The sequence below is a fragment of the Callithrix jacchus genome, chromosome 19, assembly GCF_049354715.1.
Source record: "Callithrix jacchus isolate 240 chromosome 19, calJac240_pri, whole genome shotgun sequence".
NCBI classification, from domain to species: Eukaryota; Metazoa; Chordata; class Mammalia; order Primates; family Cebidae; genus Callithrix; species Callithrix jacchus.
The window spans coordinates 28,424,848-28,452,545 of NC_133520.1; the positions used below are offsets into that span (position 1 = coordinate 28,424,848).

At 51.7% G+C, this 27,698-nt stretch overlaps 1 protein-coding gene and 1 long non-coding RNA gene across 6 annotated transcripts in view; one reads left to right on the forward strand and one right to left on the reverse strand.

The window, feature by feature from the left end:
- Window positions 1–868: 868 nt before the first annotated feature.
- TNNI1 (troponin I1, slow skeletal type) overlaps window positions 869–27,698 on the reverse strand; it is a 78,719-nt gene continuing 51,889 nt past the window's right edge. Inside the window, 9 exon segments of one of the 5 annotated variants that reach the window (NM_001243071.1) lie at window positions 1,085–1,253; window positions 2,325–2,434; window positions 3,322–3,498; window positions 4,991–5,080; window positions 6,279–6,410; window positions 6,966–7,007; window positions 8,860–8,863; window positions 9,536–9,565; window positions 13,170–13,276. In NM_001243071.1, coding sequence (NP_001230000.1) covers window positions 2,327–2,434; window positions 3,322–3,498; window positions 4,991–5,080; window positions 6,279–6,410; window positions 6,966–7,007; window positions 8,860–8,863; window positions 9,536–9,546 — 564 coding nt within the window. In that variant the 5' untranslated portion in view covers window positions 9,547–9,565; window positions 13,170–13,276 and the 3' untranslated portion in view covers window positions 1,085–1,253; window positions 2,325–2,326. 5 annotated transcript variants of the gene reach the window in all.
- On the forward strand, window positions 17,830–25,854 carry LOC144580386 (uncharacterized). Its single transcript, XR_013529806.1, has 3 exons — window positions 17,830–17,954; window positions 20,778–20,859; window positions 22,091–25,854. It is a non-coding gene; the product is annotated as an uncharacterized LOC144580386 (long non-coding RNA).

Here is a 27,698-nt window from a genome sequence, read left to right on the forward strand (position 1 = left end):
CCACTGTACTCCAGCCTGGGTAACAGAGCAAGAAAGACTGTCTCAAAAAGAAAGAAAAAAGAAAAGAAGTCATAACTTTGGTCTCCGCTTCACAGGAGCCACTCTCATGAGTATGTTGGTGGAAGAGGGGCTGCCCCAGACCACCACTCCACCCCAGCAGGCCTATGCCCTCACCAGGCTTTGGACCCAGAAGTTAGTGGGATGGAGAAAGGACCTAACCCAGAGGACAGACTAGTGGCTGCCCCACCTCTGGGAAAGAATCAGTCCTGGGGGATAGGACCAGTGCAGGAGTGTGAAGGGGAAATAATTGGGAGGAAGGTGAGTGAGGGTAGGAAGAGTGGAGTTGGGATGGACAGGAGAGCCCAGGACAGAGGGAAGGAGTCACCTGGTGGCCATGTCTGGAACTGCAAGTATCCCTTCTGCAGGGCCTCCCGCCCTGTGCCACAGGGCCAGGTGAGGGATTGAAAGTGCTCTGACCAGAACACTTTCAGGTACAGCCAGCAGGCATCAGGGAGAGATAATCCAGGTTTGCGGAGGAAGGAGAGCATGAAACCCGGCAGGAGAAGCAGCTCTGAATAGACAGGCCTCTCCTGACGGCCAGAATCAGGGGCAGGACTGGGTCAGTTCTCGGAGGTCAGGGCTCTGGTGAGCTGAGCACCCTGGGTGGTTAATGTGTGCTGTGTAATGTCACAGGGACTGGGCAGAAGGGGATCCGGGCACCCTGGCAAGCAGCCACCAATTCCTTAGCCCTCCCTTCAGATCCCGAGCTCCAGATGCAGACAGAGTGACTGGAGCCCAGCGCAGCCCTCTCTTCACAAGCCCCACACCTTCCCTTTCTTCTCAGTGCTCTCAGTCAGAGCTGCAGAAATGACCAGGAAACTGGGTTTTTAATGAAGAGGCTGAGATGCCTGTGGACACTGTACACGTCATAGAAGGGGTGTGGCACGGGGCTGGAAGAAAGCTGCTCTCACTCCCGCCTCTTCCTCCACTTGTGACACCATGGGGTGGCCAGGAAACCCCAGGTGCCTCATGGGTGGATGGAAGCCCACTCTGCTGGGGTGAGGTCTTCAGACACTCGTGTTTGTCCTGCCTCTTGGGTATCTGTGAATTCCCAGTTCCAGAGGAGGGCATGCAGGCTGGAGGGAAGAAGTGGGGGTGGGGCAGGATGCTCTGGACACGGGCAGAGAGGTGAGTGAGCTGGGTTGGAGAAGAAGCATGAAGCAGGAGCCCAGAGCGCAGCACAGCAAGCTGGCCTGTAGGGACAGAGAGGCGAAGCCATCAGTTCCCGCAGACCTGTGTGCAGCGCATGAATCCCTGACTTACCTACAGCACATGCAGTCCCAGGGCTTCTCACACCTAGCACACCCCTGGCCAGATCTTCATTTGTAGGAGCTCCTACAAAACCTCAGCTTCTCAGTCCGTGGGCACAGTCCGTGGGCACAGTTCTCCACCTTTTAGGACCCCTCACACCGCTCCTCCACACTGTGGCCTCAGCTTTTACCTGGCCTTACCATGCTACGCCGTGGCTGCTTAATTCCCAACTCCATGCTTCTGTGGCACCATCAGCCCTTGGACGTGCCCTTCCCCTTACCAGTTAACCCATCACGTCCTCAGAGACTCCTCCTCTCCAGAGCGCCTGCTCTGACCAATGCTATCTGGTGGATGCCTGCCCTATTGCACGTTGTCTCAGCACTTCCATAGAGGGCTTCATGTGGCCTAATTTCCTTGCTTTGCTCAGTTTTCCCAGCTATTTCCTCAGGGGGTGAGAAGCCTTAGCTTCTCTGAGTGGTAGCTCCTTGGGAACAGGTACTGTGACTGCTGGGTACTTTGCAGGGAGCACAAATAAAGGACATCACCAGGAGATGTTTAAAAGAGCATAGATTTTCAGAAAGTCAGAGAAGGAGGGACCCCAAGGATCCTCTAATCTAGTGGTTCTCAAACTCTCGTGTGCATCACAGTCACCTAGAAGGCTGGCCTCACCCCAGAGTTTCCAATTTAGTGGATCTGGGGTGGGGGCTGATCATTTGCATCCCAGGTGGTAAAGATGCTGCTGGTCCCAGGACCACACTTGGAGAACCACTGATTTGATACAGCCCCCAATTTCATAGACGTGGGGAACAAATAGCACCCCCAAACAGAAATGACATGCCCAAGGTATCACGGTGCTGGAGCCAGGACTGAGCCCAGCTAGCTGGCCCTCATCAGTCTCATCGGTGCCTTCCCCCCTGCACCACACTGGGTACAACCCGCCTGCTGACTGCAGACTCCGACATTATCCTCTAGACTCTGCTGGACCCCAGAGAAGGGAGCTGGTCTCTAGGTACCTCTATTGTGAGGTTGGAGACTTGGCAGCATCAAACATCTTCTTCCGGCCTTCCATCCCAGACATGGCCTCCACATTCTTCCTCCAGTCACCCACCTCCACAGGCCGCTCCTGTGGATGACACAGCAGGGACTTACCAGGCTGGACAGCCCCACAGCTCAAGAGAAGCTGGGTCATAGAAAACCACTCTCCTCGGATGATAAGAAATCCTGACACCCCTCCCCAGCTGGTAAGGTCCTAGGACTCTGCCAGGCAGGTGGACGTGGGCCAAGCTGAGGCCCCACAGGAAAAGGGCAGCTGTGTGGCTTGGGAGCACTGGGTGATAGTGGCAGCTACGGGGCCAGTTCCCACCTCGGTGCACCTCAGGGAAAACTCCTCCAAGGCCCCACGCCACCCTCCTGGTCTGGCAGTCTGCAGGCTCAAGGCAACCTCTTCCGAGAAGCCTTCCCTGCTAAGGTGGCGGCCTTCCCACTCCCTCAGTACACTGCCCGGCTCACGTCTTCTCCTCTGAAGCTTCTTGGAGACTGTGTTCCTGTCATCCCTGTTTCTTACAGAGCCTATCAGTTTGGAGCACATATACCGTGAGTTCAACCAAACTGAGTAATTTGCTGCTGGGTGGTTGAGCTCAGTACTCTAATATCTGTGCTTGTGTATAAGCTGCTGTCTCCCTTCCCTGTGGTGACCTGGGAGTTGTCTCCACCATTACCCTAAATCTCCACGTTCTCTTCACATTGGACAAGGTTTTTACTTCATTTCTCTGTCTGGGGTCTAGCTTTCTTGGTGTCCCATTTCTTCATCAGACTGGGGGCAGCCTGAAGGAAGGGAGCAAGTCTTTCTTTTTTCTTCCTACACTGGTCTCCCAAAGGGTTCTAGAATGTTCTGTCAAGCTGACTGGCCTCTAGCAGGAGCTCCTGGGCCTGGCTGAGGCTGGGTGAGGGTCTGACAAGGGGAAAACTGGCAAGGTGGGGTGTGGAAGGTTCTGGGGAAAGGGGCCTCACCTTCTCTGTGTCTTCCTTCTTCACAGACTTGAGGTTGGCCCGCAGATCCATGGACACCTTGTGCTTGGAGCCCAGCAGGGCCCGGAGCATGGCGTCAGCCGAGACGCGGACCCGACGCAGGGGCGGGCGCTTGAACTTCCCGCGGAGGTCCAGCACCTTCAGCTTCAGGTCCTTAATCTGCAGGTGAGAAAGGCCTGGGTCTCACTGGAGAGGGAGCTAGCCACAGGGCACCCTTCCTGAGGACCTCAGACTGCTAGGGTTCCAGCCAGAGACACACCTTAAATTGTCCACCCCTGGAGCCAGACCTCTCAGCAGTCACCAGCCTTTTTGTCACCAGGGACTGGTTTTGTGGAAGATGCTTTTTCCACAGCGAAGTGGTGGGTGGTTTCAGGATGGAACTGCTCCACCTCGAGCATGAGTTAGATTCTCATGAGGAGCATGCAACCTAGATCCCTCACATGCACAGTTCACAATAGCATTCTCACTCCTACCAGAATCTAATGCCACTGCCGATCTGATAGGAAGCAGAGCTCAGGTCGGAATACTCACCTCCTGCTGTGTGGCCCAGTTCCTAGCAGGCCACGGACAGGTGCTGGTCCCCAGCCCGAGGGTGAGGGATCCCTGCTCTAAGACACTCAGACCCACCCATCCCTTTGCAAATAGCCACTGCACATTTGCTGATAAACAGATGGATACGTGGACAGATAAAGCCTATTAGCTGTTGCTAACCCTGTACCCTTGAATAAAAGGGGCAGCCCCACCAGACTGAGACCTGCGTGGTTTGGAAGCCCTGTGTGGAGTGCAGGCCTGCTTCCTCTTGTTCCTGCAGCCTCATGCCTGCTTCTAACTTATCCTCCCCAGTGAGCCTTCAAAGCGGCTCACAGCCCTGGTCCAGCAGGGTGATAAACGTCCAGGTCCTGGACTCCCGGAGGAATTTCCAGGGTGTGATGTCTAGAGGGAAATCTTAGGAGCTTGGTGACCCCACATATCATCATTCCTGGTGGGTAGAAGGGGGAAGGAGGGAAGTGGATTGTGGTACCTCCCCAACCCTTCCTCAGATGCCCCAAAGGAGCCCTGTCCTTCCCCGCTCTGCCTTGCCCCACTGAAGCGGGCTCTGGACGGAGCTAATCCTCCCACACCCCATGCTAAGGGAGCACAGAGCACCGAAGTGGGAACCAGAGACCAGCACTGGTCCCAGGACCGCCACTGTGTGACCCAGGACAAGTCCTTGGCCTTTCTGAACCTCGGTGTCCTCCTCTGCAAGGTGCAGATAATAGCCCCTACTTCATCCACAGGCGTGTAGGGAGGATCAAAGGCCGTAATGCAATGAAAGCACTTCACAAAGGTAAGACCTTATTAACAGGTATATGATTATTTGTGTGGGTGGATAAAGAGAGTGCTTCTGTTAGGCTGATGAGCCCACATGGCAGGTATGGGGGAAGTTTGTACTTTTCACGTGTGATTTTCCACTCTGCCTGTCTCCAGCCCTATAGGGCTAGTGTGGAGAAGCCAAATGTGTGTAGAGAAGTGTGTGCAAGCTTCCTGATAAGTGGCCCCCTCCCAGGCCCTGCGGAAGAAGGGGACATCCCATGGCTGCTGCATCCATGCCCAACCCCGCTCCCCCCGCCCAGCCCACCCTGGCTGTGCCCCTTCCCTTCCTCAGACTCACCTCCCTGGTGTTATGGAGGCATTTGGCCTCGATGTCGTATCGCTCCTCATCCACCACCTCCACCTTGGCATGCAGCTCCCGGCACAAGTCCTGCAGGAGGCAGATGGATCAGGCAGGCGTGAAGAAGATGGGAACAAAGCCATCAGCTTCCAGCCCTTGACCCTCTCCCCAGAGCCTTTGCAAGTCCTGGGATTCAGAGAGGAGCTGCCCATCTCCTCCACTCTGAGGCTCCTGTATGTGCTTTCTTAAAAAATAGCATTCTTGGCCGGGCACTGTGGCTCACACCTGTAATCCCAGCACTTTGGGAGGCCAAGGTGGGTGGGTCACCTGAGGTCAGGAGTTCAAAACAAGCCTGACCAATATAGTGAAACCCTATCTCTACTAAAATACAAAAATTAGCCAGACATGGTGGCATGTACCTATAGTCCAGCTACTCAGGAGGCTGAGACAGGAGAATCACTTGAACCTGGGAAGTGGAGGTTGCAGTGAGCCAAGATCATGCCACTGCACTCCAGCCTGGGCAACAGAGTGAGACTCTGTCTCAAAAAAAAAAAAATAGTATTCTTTCATCACGGCTCATTGCAGCCTCAAGCTCCTGGGCTCAAGTGATCCTCCCATCTCATTTTTTAAAATTTTTGTAGAGACAAGGTCACTTGTTGCCCAGGCTGGTATCCTGCATTCAAGTGATCCACATGCCTCAGCCTCTCAAAGTGCTGGGATTACAGGCATGAGCAACTGTGCCCAGCAAAACAAAATTGTTTTCTTGTGATGAAAGTAATGTGTTAATTGTAGACATCTTGGAAACAATGTATTATTAAAATACCTAGTGATGCCACCAGCCAGAGATACTCAGTAACGTTTTGATATATTTCCTTCCAGTCTCTTTTCTCTATAATAACTGGCATTTAAACAATTTACCAGTGTTCTGAAAACATTAAAGACCAAACTCTAGGAAAGGATAGACAAGTCCTTGGAGAAGGGGGGCTTCTCTAAACCCCGGCCACCTCCCCACTCCCTGCCACCACACTGGCTGATTGCGAAGCTGGATCCCTGGCTCGACCCGCCCAGGCAAGTCACGTCTCCCCGCTGAGGCTCAGTTCACTGCCTGTAAAATGGGATCTAACGTCCCCACGTTGTGAGGGTTAAATGAGACCATATAAGGGAGGGGTGCCCTGTAAATTATAGAGCCTTGAGCTGGTGTTATTTCAGGCTCCTGCTGCCTGGTCCCTGAAGCCACCCACACAACGCCTCCAGCCTCACCCTGCCCCACCCCACATGCCAGGCTCACCTGCAGGGCACTGAGGGACAGGCCACGGGTCTGCAGCGTGGGGATGCGCTCTGCCAGGTAGCGCACCTTCTCAGCCTCACGCTCCTCGTGCTCCTGCTCCCAGCATTCCTTGGCCTTGGCCAGCATCAGGCTCTGGACAGGACAAACCTGCTGAACTGGGGGCCTCGCATCTCCCACCCGGCATCAGGGAATGAGGGGAAGGCAGCCCCAGGCTGGGCCAGCCCTGAGACCACCATCCAGTGTAGAAGTGTGTGCAGCTGCCATGGGCAGGCCATGCAGGAGGGTATGCCAAGTGGCCACTCACAACAGCCCTGAAATTTGTTTTTCCCTGACAGTCTTCCTTCCTCTTACCCACTTACTGTCTGTTTTGACCCACAAAGCCCAAAACAGAGAAACATATAAAAATAAAGTAAGTCCCTCTGCCTGTACTAGTAACTTCCCACTCTGAAGCTGATCACCACCTCCTCTTGGGACCCCAGGCGGGTGCCAGGATCCATACTTGAGGATCCCACCCACTGACTGCCTGAGCCTGGCACTGGCTCCAGCAATGCTGGGCTCTTTGTGCCCCTCATCATCCTCGCTCTGGCCTCCTTCCTTTCTCCTTTCTGTAACCCTCCCTTAAGAGTCTGCTCTGCTGCCCCTCTGCCTCCCACTGGGCATCCCCCTGCATCCAGCCCCCAGCCTCACCTTCAGCAAGAGTTTTCGGGAGGCAGTGATCTTGGGTTTTCTCTGTGGGCAAGAAGAGAGAGAGAGACAGGTGGTAAGGCAGAGGTTGCAGAACTGGAGTTCTGGTCTAGGCCAGGACAAGTCCCAGCCAGGGTTCTCTATCTTTATCTAGAATTCTCTACTCACCCTATGGTGCCTTAAAAGCTCATCTTTGTAATTTAACCCCTGCAGTTCAGAGAAGGCTGCAGTCAGCTACCCTGACTTAGGGGCTGAAGCTTTAACTTCCCACTGATTCGGCTGCTGCTGAAATCTTGTAAGATACTATGAGGGCCACATGGCTTCTAGAGGCACCTCCTTCCTCATCTGTAAATAAGGATATGATGAACCCCCCCCCCACCTACTACTTACTTAATTCACAGAGTTGTTACAGATGAAATGAGATCATGGATGTGCAAATCCTTTGAAAAGCATACAAGCTATGTACATTTTCACACTTCAGGTCATAATACAGCAATACCTTGATGATCTGTCTCACTGAATAAACAAGCTGTGAATTTCCCAGATAAATGAAATATGTCTATGTAAACCTCAAAGCCTTTTAAAATATTAATACTACCCATACAAATCTAAGATACCAAAGCACTGTTTTATTATCAAAAACCCTAAACAGGTTCCTGCTTACCAGTCCTAGCCCTGTGACAGTGGCCCCTCAGGGCTGGCAAAGGTAAGTTAGGGCTGCTTCGCCCCCAACTAATGAGACTGTGATGCCTTTTGAGCACTAATATCTCTTCTGGGCAACAGGAAGTCACTTCTCATTGCCTAAGGTGAGTAAGCAACCTACCCAGACTTAATGTGCTGCGACCTGGGGGAGCATGGCTCTCATCTGTCACTCCACTGTGGAAGGTAGACGTGATTCCCTTTGGCAGGGAAGTTCTCATGAGAGACAATAAGTGAGTTTCAGCACATGGAATGTGTAACTTCCATCCTGGCTGTTCAGAGTGCTTTGTTTGTCTTTTCCTCTCCTAAAGATTTTTGTCACATTTCAGATAAATGCCATTTCAGGAGAAAGGGGCTATGACTCTAAGCACTGCCCCCATGGTTCATGCACCGTAATGTGCACACAAGGTAAACGTTTCACTCTGGACTTCTTTCCCCACCACTGGGCGAGCTGATGGCCACATCATCTGACCATCTGTCAGTGGGGACTCACTTTAATACAAGCCTCAGCAAAACTTAGAAATTCATATGAATGCGGAAAAGTAACATGTTCAATTCTTACTGAGAGTCTCTGTGCCAAACGTCCCCTCCATCAATAGTGCTAATTCTCACTGTTGCCATTCCTGATTCCACATCCCTATCCCTTCCATATCCATCCTTGGACTGCACATAGGCTGTGATCTCAGCAGCCTGGTAAGTCTGGAGTGCACAGAACGGCCAGTGTCAGGGCTCTCTAAGGCCTGAAGGGGATTTAAGGACATTTCTTTGCTCCTCACTCAATGTTCAGCCACTGGGCGAGAGTGGAATAACCCAATGACTATCCCTTACCCTTCAAATATAGCTTTGCACAAGATCAGCTCTGCAAGGAACAGGATGGTCCCCCCAGGACTGGACCACCTCTCAGAGTGGATGAGGAAGAGCTTGTGCTCAGCAAGGGTGCAGAGTCACACCCAGCCCGGCTGCAGCACCAGTCCCTGGATGACACTGTACACTGGCACAGCAACTCACTCGACACTAGCAAGCCCCACATCCAGAATCTTCGCCTGAGGTTTCCATCTCCCGGGAATGTATTCAGCCACTAAATGCCCTACACCAGGCCTTAACGCAAGCTCTCCCCTCTCCTCTGATGCCAACCCCCCTCCCCACCTTTACCAGTCAGAAGATTTAACCAGAACAGAGACACCCAAGTATCACTTACCTCGCTTCAGGCATCCATCACAGGAAGGACAGGGAAAGAGCAGAGCACAGAGTGAGTATGAACAACGAGGATTACCCGTGCAGCCGCAGAGCCTCACAGACCAGCTTGTGGGGCAAGGGGCCGGTGATGACAGTGAGCCAGACACTCATCAGGCATCAGGCAGGGAGAGCGGTTCAAGGTTCCGGCAGAACAGAATAAAACCCAACAGCCCTTTGAACTACCAGGCATTCTTATTGGGAGGTACTGGATGTCATAAGTTGGGGAGAAGTGGTTGAAGGTGAGGGAAGCCTCAGGGAAGCCTCGGGGTAGTGTTCCAGTAACGTGGAAGCATCCATCCATGGGCATGTGGGTAAATTCCCAAAGCTTCGTTTATCTACTGCACCAGTGTTAAGCGGTGGCCTGGTACATGCAATTCGTGTGACAGATCAAGACGGGAAAACTCTGAAGCACAGGCCAAAAGGCCTTCCCAGGGCAACCTGGGAGTGAGTTCTGCTAGGTGGCTGGGAGGACACATGCAACACGGGAGAACCATCAAATGCCATCTCTGTTTCAGGATCTGGTCTCTTAGGGAAAAGCTTCGTGGGGGTTGAAAACAGGGTGCCTCCACTATGGGGCTGAAGTCTGTGGCAAAGGGACTTGCCTTCCTGGGGCCCCAGATGGCGGTGAGACTACTTACACTTCTGGCATGGTGGCAGTGGAACAGCACCTAGGTGGCACAAAAGAGTCCTTCATGAGGGAAAGTGGAAACCCCTGCCTCCCTCTCCCGCCCCCCACCCACCTCCCAGCTGAGCCTTGGGAATCTGCAGCCCAGCCTGGGAGACAGTCAGCACACAAAGGGAAGAAATCAGACACACTGCATTACAGCAGGTCAGGATGGGACAGGGTTGCAGGGCAGGGGGCAGCAAACACAGCCCTTCAGCCGAACCTGGCCCCTAGCCTGTTTTTGCTTAAAGAGTGGTAAGCTTTTAAGAGAGGAAAATTAAAAGTATTTGCGGCAGAAACCTTCTGTGAGCTACAAAGCCTGAAATATTTACTATCTGGCCCTTTCCAGATAAAGCTTGCCAACCCGGGTGGGGAGGAGAATGGAGCCAAAGGAAATATGATGGGCAAGTGAGAGTATAGCTCATTCACGAGGGCCCTGAAAGGCCAGCTGAGTTTAGACTTCATCCTGTGAATAAAGGGTGGTCACTGAAGGGCTCAGAGAGGAAGGCTTGGAAAGCGAATGAGCAGAATGGATGCTGGAATGCGGGTGCTGCCACATGGCACAACGCCATCCACAGATGGCAATGCAACTGGCACCCCAGGGTGGGGCAGTGGGGGCCCTGAGAGGGAGAGGATGACCCTCAAGGCCAGGCAAATCCCGTGTTCGCTCTAGTCTGTCTTTCCCCTCTCTGGGCTGGTTTTCCACTCTGCAAAATTAGGGGTTAAATCAGTGGGTTTCCCCTTGATGTTTATTATTAATTAATAGTAACTAATTAAAATAATATTAAATTGATATTATTTGGTTGAATCCTTTGTTCCAACCAAATCTTACTTGAAAGTAAAATAAACTCAATCAGTAAAAGCAAGATGGCATTTTGCCTATCAAAAAGTAGAGGCTGGGAGGAGGGAGAGGATCAGGAAAACGAACTAATGGGTACGTCTGTCCTACCTGAGTGATGAAATAATTGACACAACAAACCTCCACGACACGTTTGCCTGTGTAACAAACCCGCACATCCTGCACACATACCCCTGAACTTAAAAGTCAAACGAACAAAAAGAGCAAAATGGCACTAGTGGAAGGGGGTTATCAAAGCAGCCCTGTGGCCTTCTGTGAGGACATTTGATGGTGTCGCACAGTTTGAAGCCCCCTGACCAGGTGATCCTGGGGCCCAGGCCAAAGAGGGGGTCTGTCCAGCTGTGGAGGGAGATGTTCCAAAGCCAGACATCCTTCACTGTCTTGCCTGGGCCTGGACACAGAGCATTCCAACGTGGGGGGCTGGTGGGGAGAACTGTGCAAAAGCTCCGGGCAAGGAAAGGGACAGCTGAGGTGGGGAGCAGGTGGGCCAGGCTGTGAAGTGAAGGGTGGGAGAGCCCGGTGTGTGGGGAGGGGGCAGGCATGGAGCTCAGGGCCAGGAGTTTGAACTTGGTTCAAGAACCTGGTTGGGGGGCCTGGGAGGTGGGGAATTAAAGGACCCTTGCAAAGTGCCTGCCACTAATTTCATCCCAGAGACACCCCTTCCTCTGCCCTAATTTTCTCCCTTCCCTTGCTGCCCATGAAGCACTGTTCAGACCCCAGTGAACACAGCTTTGGCCACCTCCCCTGAATCTCCACTGGGTCAGAAAGCCTCCTGGGCCTCCCTCTACCTCTGCCTCTGCCACCAGGGGAGGGTAAGGCTGGGGTGGAGGAGGTGGAGGGTAGTGTGACCCCCGAGTCTCAGCTGTCATGCTGGGGCACAAAGGGAGGGGTGTGAAGACCATCCAGGAATTCCTGAGATGCTTGGCTGGAATTAGATTTTATAGGCAGCTGCTTCTTCTGAGGGCTCTCCTTCTCCAAAGACACTGAGGAAGTCCAAAGGAAACACCAGCTAGCGAAGAGACACCTCCAGGCCCATCTGTCCATCACCAGCCTCCAGGAATGCCAGTGTCCAGAGGGCACCAGGTCTGTGTCTGCCTCCCTGGGATGTGCCTTGTCCTTGGTGGGCATTTGGCAGGGATCATGCTTCCCTCTCTCCCTCAGAGAGCCAACTGTCCCCAGTGTGGGGCCCTACCTGCCAAGGCCAGTTTGCACCTCCTGCCAAGCTCTAGGGCCTGCCCCCAGCCTGCCTCACTGACAAATGCCAGACCGAGGGGTCCCACGTCAGGCAAGAGGCCTCAGCCTGTGCTCTCACACCCACCAGACACGGGCCCTGTAGAAGACAAGCAAGGGCTGATAAGAAGTCAGGATGTAGATAGCAGCCACTGGAAGGCTTGGAGAGCCAGGATTCCATCTCCCCCACAAGTAGCAAGCAAGGAGATAATGAGAAAATCCTCCACCCGAGGGAGGGTGCAAAGTCTCTGATGGTTGCCTCAGAGCTGGGCTTTCCCTTCCCTGAGGCTCTGCAGCATGGAAGGGACGATCAACTAGACTATGAAATTGAGTGTGTGTGTGTGTGTGTGTGTGTGTAAATGTGACTGTGTGTGAGTGTGAGAGTGTGCGAGAGAGACAGAGTGTATGTGTAGGAGAAGAAACTGATCACTTTGCACACCCAATAATCACGTCCACAAGTATCTAGTTAGGCTGATGTGCTTCCCCCTGCTCCCTGCCCCCGACCTTGGACCCCCATTCAAGGGCATCCCTGTCCTCCTTAACTGATGGTTATTTAACAGGCCACACTCCCAAGCCCATGGCTCTGGGCTTCCTACCACACACCACAACCCCATCTTGAGCTCTGAACAGCAAAGCCTAATCTCAGAGCTGCTGTGGGACTATGACTCCCAGAGCCGGTGGCAGATGCTGCCTTCAGCCCCCACCCGAGTCCGGGCCAACCACACAGCGCCCTGTCCCAAGCCCTGGGTTGCCCTGTAGATGCTGCCCTGGCTTATGTGTTCACTGGCTCTTGTGCCCCAAACCAAAATGCTGCCACCATTGCCTTCCTCCAAGAGGACCCCCAATACCTACTGCGGCTCCTCAGAGCCAGGAGCGCTGAGCAGGAGCAGTCAAGAGGGGTTGCTGGTCTGCCCCCGCCCCCTGCTGTTGTGCTGTAGTACAGAGGGATGGGCAAAGGGAGGAGACAGCATCCCTCAAAGACAAAGAACACAGAAGCAAGATGGTTTCCTTGGTCAGCAGAGGGCTCTGGCCCTGCCTTCTAGGCTCCCTGGGAGTCCTGCGCCTGCACCCTCCTTCTCTCCTGCTGCAGGCATTCCTGACTTGGAACGCTCACCCGGCTCTGCCTAAGCTTGCAATTGTAGCCCCTCTGCTCCGGCTCCCAGATCCCAGGGCCACCCCTTCCCCTGGGTGCTTCTCCCTCCCACACCCTGCTGGGCATCTCGTGTGAAAGCACCATCCCTTAGGCTCTGCCCTGGGGCTCCTAAGGAACCTGGAGGAAGATTCTGCTCCTTGCTCCCAGCCTCCTAATAGCCAGGAAAAGCTTTCGCCTCTCACTACAGTTTTGCAGAAGAGATGCCATTCTGTGGGACAAAACGCCGTGGGAGTCTTTTAGGAATGTTCTACCAGCAAAACACTGTACAGGCAAGAAACAGTTTCCTTGCTTTCTCCTTAAACAAAAGCCCCAGGGTCTCTGCCTGGGATGAACCTAGATCTGAGGTCCTGGGCTGTGGACGCTTACCTCGTTCAGTCCTTGTGGAGCGGGACTGGCCTGTGCCTCGCCGTAGACTGCAGACTGTGAGGGGCAGAGCCAAGGGGAGGCTATGAAAACTGTGGCCAGCAGCAACTGGCCGGTAAAAATAGAACAGACCCACTGCCCCCTCCTGCTGCCCCTCCTCCCTCCCACCCCTCCCACCACACACACCCCTCATAGGGCAGATGCGTGCTGCAATGCACACACAGGCACACAGGCCTAGAGTCACGTGAGTTTGTGACTCCGGAGCACACACACATAGGTGCCACCGAGTGAAACCAGCACCCGCCTAGGGAGGCTCAAGCCGCAGGAAGGGAGAAACTAAACAGCCAGACCAGGTGTGGGGACTGAACAGAGATGAGACACGGAGGGGGAATAAGGGAAAGCCAGGGGTCACGGCAAAGGCCCAGAGGGGCCAGTAGTGGCTGGGGGAAGAGGACTTTTGGGCTAACCCCGCATCTCTTACAAGGAAATATGGAAATGAGGCGTCCGAACCCATGCTCCAAAATTGGAGAGGGCTGAAGACTCAGCTTTCAGGGATTTTTCGGTGGCTCCCTGGTGCACGTGGGATAGGAGGGTGCTGGCTGTGAGGGGGAGTGATGTGAGCAGCATTGCAGGCTGAACCCAGCGAGAGTTTCTGGGGCTGAACAGAACAGCAGCGGCAGCAAGGCACAACTTTACGCTCAGGGAGGTCCTAGGGTCTGCAGACACTGCATCCCCCTCCAGGTGGGTTTCCTGAAATCAGGAGACAACCGAGTACCATGCCTGGAACCCAGTGAGAGTAATTCATCTCTCCCCTGCCCTAATCTTCATCTCCAGCCAGATGCCAACAGATCCCAGGAGACTGGTGCCGCAGGGGCTGCACCTGTTTACTGGGTATTTTTAGGACGGTTGATGAACACATAATACCCACCCTATAGTCAGAGAAAGACAATGCCTGCTATGTTAATCCTGTGGCTATTATAGTCTGTCATCTCATGGGCTGACGCAGGACACTGACCCCTCTCAGATGCCAGAGAGAGGCTTCGCAAGCAGCAGGAGGTTAGGGAGCCCCAGCCATGCTCCCCATTTGGAGAGGGAGAGTAATGGGCAGGGGTGTCCTAAGGAGACATGCCCCCATGCCCACAGAGGTAAAGGCCCTGTCTTCTGTACACCAACATTCTGCTGCCTAATAGAGCTTGCTCTAAGTCTGTTCTGGTCAGGTCACCTTTGAGAAGCCTCTGTGCGAGCAGGCTGCCAGGGAGAAAGAACAGGGTCTGGGGAGGCAGGGGAGTTGGGGGCACAGGATTCCAGGTAGAGAGGCTGGGATGGTAATGAAGGTGGGCTGTAGCCAAAAGGAGCAGCTGGAGGGAGGAAGAAGTTAGGGGCTTGGGGGATGAGCCTCCCGGAGTTTATTGCCTTGGCTTATTATGATGTGTACAATAACTTTCCTTTTATTTATTTATTGAGACAGAGTCTCACTCTGTTACTCAGGCTGGAGTGCAATAGCATGACCTCGGCTCACTGAAACCTCCACCTCCTGGGTTCAAGTGATTCTCCTGCCTCACCCTCCTGAATAGCTGGGATTACAGGTGCACCACCATGCCTGGTTATTTTCTGTATTTTTAGTAGAGATGGGGTTTCTCCATATTGGCCAGGCTGGTCTCGAACTCCTGGCCTTGAGTGACCCACCTGCCTCAGCCTCCCACAGTGCTGGGATTACAGGTGTGAGCCACGGTGACTGGCCTATACAATAAAAGGCCTTGATATTCTCAGAAAATAAATTCTCTGCCTGAATTATCCTGCTTTTTGAAAAGGAAAAATAAAGAGGACAGGTCAAGAATAGAAGAGCAAAGCAGGGTGAACACAAGCCAAGAAAGTAGGCGGCCAGATGTCCACAGCAAGACGTGGCAAACACAGCATAGCCGGGGCCTCCCTGGGCAGGAACCACGGGGAATCTCAGACTCAGAGTAATGCATCCTCACACTTGCTGGGCAGCATGCAGACGGGGCCCCTCACTTCAGTGTCCCAATTCCCCGCCGTCCCTGCACACTGTGTGGAATCCAGCCTCCAGCTCACTCCCTCAGATCCACCCTGATCTTTGGCCCCAGTTCACACACTGACTTTTCTAGGTCTCTCTCCTGCTGTCACTCAAAGGTGGACTTCAGAAGCAAGACTCATACCCTGCTGCGCTTGCCCCTGACCCCATCTACCTTCATATATAGAGTGGGCGCAGAGCAGGCCCCAATGATCCAGGCCGCCCACACCCAGTTGAGGGGCCACCACTGGAGGTCTCAGCCCTGTGACCCACTCGCTGCCCCAGCCAAGTGCGCCTCCACAGCCTGTCTCCTCCCTCCTTGCCTACAGAAAATCTCCCCTCTTCTCAGTGCACAGCAGCCCAGGGCCAGGCTTCCCATTCTCCCTGCAGGGCAGGCACAGCTGTCCAAAGCTATGAGGCTCTGTCTGACCCAGATGCTGACTGCTCAGGGAGGACCCTTCCCAGATGCAGAGCCAGAAACAGTGCTCCTGGCTCTGGAGAGCCCCAGGCCGCACCCTTTGTGCTAGGCTGAATAATAGCCCCATAGGTGCCCATGCCCTAATGCGAATGTGAATCTGTTCCCTTACATGGCAAAGAGACTTTGCAGATGTGATTACATTAAGACACGAGATTATCCTGGATTATCTTGGTGAACCCAATCTAATCACAAGTGTCCTTCTCAGCTGAGTGAGGCATGAGGAGCAGGGCTGATAGAAGGAAATGTGATGAAGGAAGCAGAGGTCAGAAAAGATGCCATGCTGCTGGCCTTGACCGTGGAAGGAGGCCACGAGCCAAGGAATGCAGGCAGTCTCTAGAAGCCAGAAAAGGCCACGGCACGGCTTCTCCCCTAGAGCCTGCAGGGGGCAACAGACCTCCCATCCCCTTGCCTTGCAGCCCAGGGAGACACTTCTGACTTCTACCCTCCAGACCTGTAAGATAATACATTTGGGTTATTTTAAATCACTGTGTGTACTGGCTTGTCACAGCAGCAGTGGGAAACTAATATGTTCTCCAGTGCCTTGCTGGGCCCTGGACTTCACAGTCCAGCCAGGAAAATGGTGAGCCTAGGAGGGTCAGTGAGATGAACCAGTCCAGGTTTCAAAGCAAGCCATCCCTGAGACCGAGCAGGTCAGAATCCAGCACTACCAGGGCCTGGACTTCCGGAAAGCCAGTTCTGTTGTTGCTGAGAGCATCAAAGGATGCCGGAGCAGGAAGACTGCCCAGTTCCATGGGTGTGCCTGTGAGGAAACCCAGGCCCTGAGAGGAGAGGCCGCAGGGTGAGGGGTCAGTTCTCCCAAGTCTGTCACGCTGCCCACAATGCAAAGATACGTCCCTAACCTTAACTTTAACCCAGTTCTAACCCTGACACTAACCCTCCTTTATCCGTAATATAATCCCTGTCCCTGTCTTTATCCCTAACCTACTAGAACCTTCGCCTTCTTGCTGTCTACTGTTTTGCTTGGTTTATCCAGGTGGCCACTTGCCCTCTCAATCCATTTTGCACACAGCATGCAAAATGCTAAAACTGATCTTGTTCTAATTCCTAATCCAGCTTCATCTCCAAGCCCTACTCTAGACCACAAGAGTTTCCCCTCCTGGCAATGGCCCTCACCTTATTGCAGGCTCTAGACACTAATCTGAATTTAGGTTCACTGCAGAATTGACCCAGCTGTGCAGCGCCCTCTGAACCTTGGCTTCCTCATTTGCAAAGTGGGTTGAGGGTATACAGGTGCCTAAGGCTGAGCCTGGCTTCCAAGGGGTCCCCTTCCTTAGGACAAGGCTGATGGCTTTCCCTTGGCCTCTTTTTTAAAAAGATTTTTGAATTTTTAATAGAAGTGTGGTCTCCCTATATTTCCCAGGTTGGTCTCAAACACCTGGGCACAAGCAATCCTCCTGCCTTGGCCTCCCAGAGTGCTGGGAATTACAGGCATGACCCACCATGTCTGTTCCCCTTAGGCTCTTTTAAAGTTCAGCAAGAAACCGAAGCAGTCTTAACCAGAATCCAGGCCTCAGGAGAATGGCCTCTGTGGTCAGTATCCTCTCAGATCTTCTGTGACTGCTCTGCTCACTGGAAATGTATGGAAAAATTGCCAAGAGAAAGAGTGAGAACCAGAGCTGGCTAGATGGCTGGAGGAAGGGGCAAGTCTAGGAAAGAGGGACTCAGGATGGGTGTCAGTGAGAGAAGAAGGACTCAGGATGGGTATCAGTGAGAGGAGAAGGCCTGGAGGGGTTTCCAGCCTCTAGTGCCACTGGCTTCCAGTGTCACCCTTTCTCCTCCCAGGGCTGGGGAGGCCACAGGGCAAGGGAAGGAAGTGTCTGGCCGGAGGAGCTAAGCCTTGTAAGGCCGTGGGTTGTGCAGTCAGGGCGCATCACCTCAGAGGCTGGCACCTGTCAGCACTGGCTGCCCTGGCTTGGTTTAGGAAGTACAGAAACCCAAATTAGCAAGTGACAAAGCCCAGACCATCTGTCCTCCCGACGGCCCCTCCCGACACAGCCTCTCCCCCCACTACTCAGGGGCCTTTGCCTCAGTGACAGCCAACCCTGTGTCCCTCCTGTCTTCTCCACCCACCCCATCTTAAGCCCATTGTTGTTCTGGGGCCAGCATTCTGTGGCAGAGTTCTGAGAGGGGGCAGGGCTGGGGGCTGAGGGGACTAGAGCAGCAGGAACAAAGAGACCAAAAGGCTGTCACTCTTAATTTTTCACCACAAATCAGCCTCACATGAAAGTTTGTGAGATTAGAGAGGGAGCACAGTGAGGTAAGTCAACACACGACTTGGGAAGCAAATGGCCCTGCCACTCACCGGTAGCACTCACTAGTGAAGCTTAGCAATGTATCCCTCCGAGCCTCCACCTCCTCATCTGTAAAATGGGGATAATCATGGTGCCCGCCCTGGGGGTTGCTGTGAGGCTCCAGTGAAGTGCTGTGTATTAAGGGCATTGCAAAGGCCTGGCACAAGGCAAATGCTGAACAAATATTGGTTCTTGGTATATACCCCTTGAGGCCTCACAGTAATGTTCTAAGGTAGGCACTGTGGCTTACCCCACTCTACCCACGAGGAAACAAGCTCATAGTGGCTCAACAATCACCCAGGGTCCCGCAGCAAGGATGAGGCAGAGCTGAGAGCTGCACCCAGGTCTCTGTGCCAAAGTCCATGCTCCTTCACCAGCCCTGCACATAGTAAGTGTTCAGCAAACGGGCCATCGTTGTGACTTTAATGTCCTCATCTTCAGCCAATACTGTGGCTTCCACAGGGAACTTGGAATGGACCCCAAAGCTCGGTATAATTCACCCCAACATTAAAAACAGTAAATGGGCTGAGCATAGTGCCTCGGGCCTGTAATCCCAGCACTTTGGGAGGCTGCGGCATAGAGATGGCTTGGGCTTAGGAGTTCGAGACCAGACTGGGCGACATGGCAAAAAGCCCATCACTGCAAAGAATACAGAAATTAGCTGGGTGTGGCGGTGCAAACCTGTGCTCCTGGCTACTGCGAAGGATGGCTTGAGCCCTGAAGGAGATCAAGGCTACTATGAGCCGAGATCACGTGCCATTGTACTCCAGCCTGGGCGACAGAATGAGACCGTGTGTCAAAAAAAAGAAAAAGAAAAAGCAGTAAGTGATGCTTTGAATGACTGATTCTTGATGTAGCTACTTGTAAGAGGTTTGGCTGTGTAGTAACAAATAATATTGCCCACTCTATTTAGCCCTGAGCCACCACAAGAGGAGCCCCTTCTTCCCCTCCAGGGAGGCGTGGGTAGGGCTGGAGGTGGGGTGAGTGGAAGTGACGAAGAAGCAGAGCAGAGGGAAGAGGGTGGGGGTCTTGTGGGTCCCCGCAGGTCCCAGCACGGGGCAGGCAGCACTGCCCCTCTCACACTCTCCACCCTCCACATCACCTCCCGATGCCCCTGACTTCCTCCCATATCCACCGTCCTCTGCCAAAACTGTTGCTTCACTTCTCTGTTGAACTACCTGCTCCTTGAGTTCAGCATTGCCGCACCCTGAATTCTCTTCTGGCCCATCTAGTTTCTCCCGTCAGCCCAGTGCTAGGATGAAGGAGGGAGGCCCCAAGGCCACCCCCACTCCCACCCCTGGCTCCCTCTTTCCGTGCTGCTGCTGAGCCTCCACACCCTGAGCCCGAGACTGGCAGTTCCTTGACAGATCCCCCAAAACAGGCTGCCTCTCCAGGAATCCCCATAATAAGTAGGTGAGGTTTGGGGCTGATCCTGTATGCCCACGGACAAGGGAATGTGGAGGAAAGTGATGGAAAGTGAGCTAGCTAACTGGGTGTAGACCCCTCCCTAGAAACTAATTATTTTCAAGCTGAGACGTGAGCAGTTAGCAACCCCAGGAACTGGAACACCAGGTCACCTCATCTCTCCCAATTCCGCCTCATGCCACCCACCCACCAGGTCCCACCCAGCTCTCCTGCACAAGACTGCCTATCTCCGACGCTCACTTGGTTCTAGGCGTTGCCTCTCCTGTGTTTCTGTGCGCAGTTCTACCTTCCCTCTGAAAACTCTGTCCCCAGGGGCAGCGGATGGGGCTTCTCCCTCATCTGTTCCCTCCAGACCCAGCATGATGTGCAGCAGAACAGGCCCCTGCCCCCACCCCACCCCCCGTGGTTTTCAAACCCTTATAGTGCTTCACAATTTTGGGGTGGGCTTGTCAAAACATAGATTCTAGGCTGGGTATGGTGGCTCATGCCTGTAATCCCAGCACTTTGGGAGGCCAAGCCAGGGAGATCACAAGGTCAGGAATTTGAGACCAGACTGACCAACATGGTGAAACCCCGCTGTCTCTACTAAAAGTACAAAAATTAGCCAGACATGGTGGCTCGCAACTGTAATCCCAGCTACTCAGGAGGCTGAGGCAGGAGAATTGCTTGAACTCGGGAAGCGCAGGCTACAGTGAGCCGAGATCGTGCTACTGCACTCCAGCCTGGGCAACAGAGCAAGACCCTGTCTCAAAAAAAGAAAAAGAAAAAGAAAAAGAAACACCTAAACACACCCCTTCTAGGCAGACACGACACTTCTATCTGTGCTCACCCCTCAGCGGGGCCCCTGAACTGAGCATAAGCAGCCCCAGCCCCTGCCCATCCCCTGTGCTGCCCTCCCCACCCTTGCCTCAGACCTGAAGAACTCTGGAGCCCCCCAGACACCCCTCTACAAAGCATCAACCCAGGCCCTGGGACACATGATGAACCTTGGCTCCTGTCCCCACCAGTGTCCTCAGCATGGTTCGGCCCCGTGGATGGTTTGAACAGCTGGACACAGCCCTTCGACATCCCTGATCCCCTCATACCACGCTCACTCCATCCCATCTTCCCATGCAGCAGACGGCGAGGGACAGAAATTATTTTCTTCTTTGCCAGAGGGACACACTTAGTGCCAAGGCTGAGGGGAGAGTGAGTCTGTGGGGCAGCATCCCAGCCTGCCGTCCTTCCCCAGGGCCTGCTGGGCAGCCTAGCCCATGACAGCACCAGGCCCGTGCGCCCAGCTGCCTGGGCACCACCAAGCCCCTCCTCACTCTCTGGCCCCACCCTCAACCCCATCTGTTCCCTCTCTGTTCTCCCTGTCACAGAAAGGCCCGGCCACAGCCGCTGAGACAAACCAGAAATCTGAGGGTTACCCGCTCTGCTTCCTCCCTTCTTCCTCACAGTCAGGTGAGTAGCAAGTCCTGTCCTGCTCCCTTCGGGGCCTGCTGACCTGCCCCCTCCTCCACAGACCCACGCTGGGGTCTCTGCTCGGACCGCCGCCTTCTGCCAGCTTCACTGCAGCAGCCCCCTCGCTGCTCCCGCTGACCGCTCCAGAAGGCTCTCCATCCCACCTCCGCCCAAACCACTTCCCTCAATGACAATATGGGGACGAAATGCAAACCTGTAGTCAAGTCACACGCGCTTTCATGATCACAGCCTCACAGCTCCCCTGGCCCCTATGCCCCCCGGCCCAGCTGCACAGAACTATTCAACATCCCCAGAGCAGCAGAGGCGTCTCCGAAGGCCCTTCTCTCCCACCCCACCTATCCTCCAAGTCTCAGTGGAGCGCTGACTCTTCCGGGGAGTCTACCCTGACCACCCCTGGCTGCATTAGGAGCCGCTCCTCCAGGCCCCACAGCCCTGCATGTCCCTCTTTCCCTACATGGCATCCACAATATCAAAGTCATCTGTTTACTCATCTGGGAGAAACCTGAGCATCTACACTATGTCTGACTCATTTTTGTATCCTCAGTGGCCAGCACAGAGCCTGACACATAGTAGCTGCTCAATAAATGCTCATTGAATAAATGAATGAACAAGCACCCAATGCAGAGGCAACTTCTGACCAGACACAGTGCAGGCAATTGCCTCTCATAGCTCAGGAGGGATTTTTGTTTGTTTCTCAGGGTCCTGAAATAAGGCTGCTGGGGGGGGTGGTGGGCTCATGACTAGGGGTACAAGGAAAGGGCTGGCTGAGAAGCCATCTCATTCAAGGTCTTGGCACCTGGAGTGTCTGGGCCCCAACTGCCCCTCCCCCAGAGAGGAGCAGCCGCAGCCACTCACTGACCTTGACACAGGTGATGAACTGCTAGCCCCTCCAACAATGTGCTCAGACACACATAGAAACAACAGCTGGGCACTGGGCCTTTGTTGATGTTAAACTTAGGCCCTGGGAGGTCACCCTGAACTATGACCAGCCCCTCCACCCCATGCCCAGGCTGAGGCCAGGAATGTCAGGGGGAAGCAGGTGCCAACACAGACAAAGAGCCCTGCCCCTGCGTCTGGTGAGCATCCCCGCCTCCCTGACCTCTTCCTCCTCCCACTCCATGCTCCTCCAAAGCCCTGTCCCTCTGCAGACCCCAGCCCTCCTTCTTCCCCGCTCTCATGCCCTTGCCCCTACCCCGTGATTATTTTGCAGGAGGCTTGGGAAGGAATTGAGCAGGATGTGACCTTCTCAGTCAGCAAGTCTAATGAAGGTCCTTCCAGACCCCAACCAGGATGGGACAACCTCTCCAAAACTCTGAGGCTGGGCTGAGTCTCTTGCTGAGGGCAGGGCTTTCATGGGATCCCACCCTGTTCACCCTGGGGCAGGGCGGGGGGCAAGCTGCTACCCTCCTCTCCATGCAAGAAAGAGGAGGGCCCCCTTTGCTTCCTTACACCTGCGGACTCCCAGCCACACCTCTACCCATCTCTTCGCTGCTTGTCGGGGCTCAGCTGTGGGAACATTGGAGCAAAAAGCCCAGTTCTAAGGTGCTTGCTGTCAGTCCAGCAGGGAAACAGGACTATACCCAGAGTGCAGCTGCTGCAGCAGAGGTCAGAAACCAAATAGGGGCCTGGGGGCTAGGGATGGAATGGATTCTCCCCACCAAGGCGGAAGGCGGAGGGGGATTAGGCCTCCTAAGACAGACCCCCTCCACCCCATCGCGCACTATCCTGGGTTTGCAATGCAGTAATGCTTCTTGACCAGTGGTCCACCAACTCCTGGCGGTGGCATATTTGTCTTTTCATTGGGTTGGCATGTGCACTGATAGTGCAAAGGCGATGGTGGGTAAAACTGGTGCCTTATTCTTTCCCACATTGCACTCACTGGGGCCAAAAAGCCAGTTTTCTGTAAGCATCTTTGATGAAACAGGAGAAAATGTGAATTGCATTAAACATGGTTGGCATATGTAGATGGCACTTCTGCCTGATGGAGAAGGCCTGTCTATAGATGGAGTACATATCTACACACCTATGTAAGCCCTAAGTGCTGTATTCCATCAGAAAACATCATTTTCACTTGAGAAAAGGACTGATTGAAAAACTATTGTCTGGGTGCAATGGCTCACACTGGTAATTCCAACACTTTGGGAGGCCGCGATGGGAAGATTACTTGAGCCCAGGAGTTTGAGACCAGCCTGGGCAACATATAAGACCCCATTTTTACAACAAATACAAAAATTAGTCAGGCATAATGGTGCACATCTGTGGTCTCAGCTACTTGGGAGGCTAAGGCAGGAGGATCACTTGAGCCTGGAGGTTGAGGCTGCAGTAAGCTAAGATTGCACCACCGCACTGCAGCCTAGGCAACGGAGTGAAATCCAGTCTCAGAAAAAAGAAAAAGAAAAAGGGAAGGGAAGGGAAGAGATTGAGCAGCTACTGCAATTCAGCAGTGGGACACCCTGTCTCCAAAAAAAAAAAAAAGAGACGAAAAGAAAAACTACTGTTAACTGGACTTGACCACTGGTAGATATTTTCTCAAAAATGAACAAAGTAAGCCTGTAACTTTTTTTTTTTTTTTGAGACAGAATCTCATTCTGTCCCCCAGGCTGGAATGCAGCACCTGGATCTCAGCTCACTGCAGTCTCCACCCCCCAGATTCAAGTGATTCTTGTGCCTCAGCCTCCCGAGTAGCTGGGATTGCAGGCATACAGCACCCAGTCCAGTTAATTTTTGTGTTTTTAGTAGAGACAGGGTTTCATCCTGTTGGCCAGGCTGGTTTAGAACTCCTGACCTTAGGTGATCCTCCAGCCTCAGCCTCCCAAAGTGCTGGGATTACAGGCGTGAGCCACCGCACCCAGCCTAAGCCTGTAACTCCAAGGAAAACAGCTCAGAGTATTTGTTGCCAATTATACAATTCAAGCGTTCCAACAAAAATTTGAATCTTGAAAAGTTCTATTTGTCAATGGTAATATTAAGGATGAAATTTTTTAACATTGTTTAATGTATGAAATGTGTCAACATTTGGAAAATATGCATAAGTCAGAACATCAATATCCTCCAAATGACCAAGGCATAATGTCACAAAATCATGCATGGGTAAAAGATCTATTCAAAGTGCAAGATAAATCAATGGAATTTAATGTAACCGAGTATTAAAACTTTACTGACAGGTTTCAGATTGTACATTGTAGTTAACCCTTAAGAAACTCCCACTTATTGAGTTTTGATATGTAGTACCCAAGAATATTCACAGTTCTCTGAAAAGGCTATTAAAATACTTCTTTTTTCTGACTACATATCTATGCAAAACTAGATATTTTCGTTTGTATTTCTAGCAAACAGATTGACTGCAGAGCAGATAGGAGAATGCAACTGTCTTCTATTAGGCCTTTAATTAAAAAGGATTCATAAAAAGGTAAAACAGAACGATCCAAGATGGCCGATCGCTAACATCCCGGGATTGCAGCTCTCAGGGAAGGCGCGGAGAACTAGAGGACGCCACACTTTCAGACAAAGTCTGGTGGCTCACGGAGCAGGAGATCCCCCAGTGGAGGAAACACACGGGTGGCCAGCGCGACTCTCGTGGCCGGTGCAGCGGTTCCGCCGGCACCTCGGCGCGGCAGCTCTCGGAGCAAAGTAAACAGGTTCGGAGGACCGGCCAGGGTCCCCAGCAGGACACCAGAGCCCGGCAGCGGCTGTGACGGCACCTCGGCGCGGGAGCGCTCGGCGCAGAGTAAACAGGACCGGTTTCCCTTCTGACCGAGGTTTGGAGCCCCAGGAAGGCAGAGTCGCCTACTACGGACACAAGAAGGAAGCCCGACAGGAGAATCCTGGGCAGAAAAGCACCATCAGTTTTAGCGCCGCTGCTCTGGCCCTGGGAACTAACAACCTGGACGTACACTCAAGAGACCTAATCTGAAAGTTGGTAATTTCAAAGAGACAGGAGGATAAATTTACAATGACGGGAAGAAACCAGCGTAAAAAAGCTGAGAATACTCAAAGTCAGAATGCCTCTACCTCTAAAGATGATCACAGTTCCACATCAACAATGGAACAAGGCTTGATGGAGAACGAGCGCATCCCAATGACAGAATCACTCTTCAAGGAATGGATAATAAGAAACTTCGGTGAGTTAAAAGACCATGTTGTAGCCCAACGTAAAGAAACTAGGAACTTTGAAAAAAGGTTTGATAAAATCCTATTGAGAATAGACAACATAGAGAGGAGTATGAGTGAATTAATGGAACTGAAGAATACAATACAGGAACTCCGAGAAGTATGCACAGGTTTAAACACTCGAATTGTTCAAGCAGAAGGGATATCAGAGGTCAAAGTCCAACTTAATGAAATAAAACGTGAAGAAAAGATTAGAGAAAAAAGGATAAAAAGGAATGAGCAAAGTCTCCAAGAAATGTGGGACTATGTGAAAAGACCAAATTTACGTTTGATAGGTGTACCTGAATGCGACCGAGAGAATGAATCCAAGCTGGAAAATACTCTTCAGGATATTATTCAGGAAAATTTTCCTGAACTAGCAAAGCAGGTCAACATTCAACCCCAGGTAATACAGAGAACACCACAAAGATATTCCTCAAGAAGAGCAACCCCAAGGCACATAATCGTTAGATTCACCAGGGTTGAAACGAAGGAGAAAATACTAAGGGCAGCCAGAGAGAAAGGTCATGTTACCCACAAAGGCAAGCCTATCAGACTTACAGCAGATCTCTCAGCAGAAACTCTACAAGCCAGAAGAGAGTGGGGGCCAATATTCAACATTCTCAAAGAACAGAACCTTCAGCCCAGAATTTCATATCCAGCCAAACTAAGCTTCACAACTGAAGGAAAAATAAAGTCCTTTATGAACAAGCAAGAACTCAGAGATTTTATTACCACCAGGCCTGCTTTACAAGAGCTTCTGAAAGAAGCATTACACACAGAAAGAAACAACCAGTATTAGCCTTTCTAAAAATACACCAAAAAGTAAAGAGCACCAACATAAAGAAGAATTTACACCAACGAATGGATAAAACAGCCAGTCAACATCAAATGGCAGTAACCCTAAATTTAAATTGACTAAATCCCCCAATCAAAAGACACAGCCAAAACCCAACGGCATGTTACATCCAGACCTGTTTCACATGCAAGGACACACAAAGACTCAAAACAAAGGGATGGAGAAAGATTTACCAACCAAATGGAGAGCAAAAATAAATAATAAATAAATAAAAAGCAGGAGTTGCAATCCTCGTATCAGAGAAAATAGATTTTAAAGCAACAAAGATATAGTGGTAAAAGGATCAATGCAACAACAAGAGCTAACGATCCTAACACCCAGATACGAGACTTAGATTCAATGAGACAGAAAATTAATAAGGATATCAAGGACTCGAACTCAGATCCAGAACAAGTAAACTTAATAAATATTCATAGAGCTCTCCACTTCAAATACATAAAATATACATTCTTGTCAATACCACATCACACCTACCCATAAGTTTAAATGAAACATTGATTGGCCATTATTAATACTCAATTTTTTTCAAAATAAAGCAATATTTCCATTTACTCTCCCTCTTTCTCTTCCTCTTTCTTCCTCTCCTTTACTTATTTTTTTTTTTTCTTTCCTTCTCTCAAAAAAAAAAAGAAATCAACTTGTAAACCTCTAGATCCAGGTCAGCAATGTCTCTCTCATTGCTTGATTTCCTTCCTTCCCTTCCCTCCCTCCCTCCCTCCCCGCTTCCTCCCTCCCTTCCTTCCTTCCTTCATCCCTTCCTTCCTCCCTACCGTCCTTCTTCCCTCCCTTCCTGCCTTCCTCCCCACCCAAAAAAAAAAAAAAAAAGGTAAAAAAATGCCACTCTTCACTAGGTATTTCTGCTCCATAATTTTATCATAAAACATTTTATTTATAATAAATAATAATACTTTATTTGTTTATTTTTTACATTATTTATAATATATAATATATTGTTATATTATTTATAACATACAATAAAATGTTTAAGTTAACACGTAAGATGGACTTATTATAATTACTAAATGAATTAATATATTTTAGGCTGGGCACAGTGGCTCACACTTGTAACTCCAGCAATTTGAGAGGCCAAGGCAGGTGGATCACTTGAGCTCAGGAGTTCAAGACCAGCCTGGCCAACGTGGTGAAACCCCAGTCTCTACTAAAAATACAAAAATTAGCCAGGCATGGTGGCACATGCCTGTAATCCCAGCTATTCAGGAGGCTGAGGCACAAGAATAGCTTGAACCCAGGAGGTGGAGGCTGCAGTGAGGCAAGATTGCACCGCTGCATTCCAGCCTGGACAACAGAGCAAGACTCTGTTTCAAATATACATATGTTTAACTTTATTCTCAGTTTTAATTTCTGATATGGAGAATATTAATAGACTTAACTGACTGAAACAAAAGGTCTTTGGTGTCCTTAGCAAGCCATGTAAAGGGGTCCTGGGTCTCCCTCTGTTGCCCAGGGTGTCACAAACTTCTAAGCCACTGAGGACTGCCACGGGTATAAACGCTTTATTCAGGTTGGTGACCTGGGGCTGCTACCTTGCCTTGACTTTACACCCTTTAGTATTCGTTTGAGAGCCAACATTCCATACTATTAGTAGGTTATTATTGTTATTATCCTGATTCGCATCTACAAAATAACACAAAAGATGAAATAATCAAGAAAAAATAAAGTATGATTTTTATAATTATGTCCAATGGCAGCCAGTAACAGGATTCAACTAAGAATTTTTTTTTTTTTTTTTTTTGAGACCGAATCTCTCTCTGTCACCCAGGCTGGAGTGCAGTGGCTCGGTCTTGGCTCA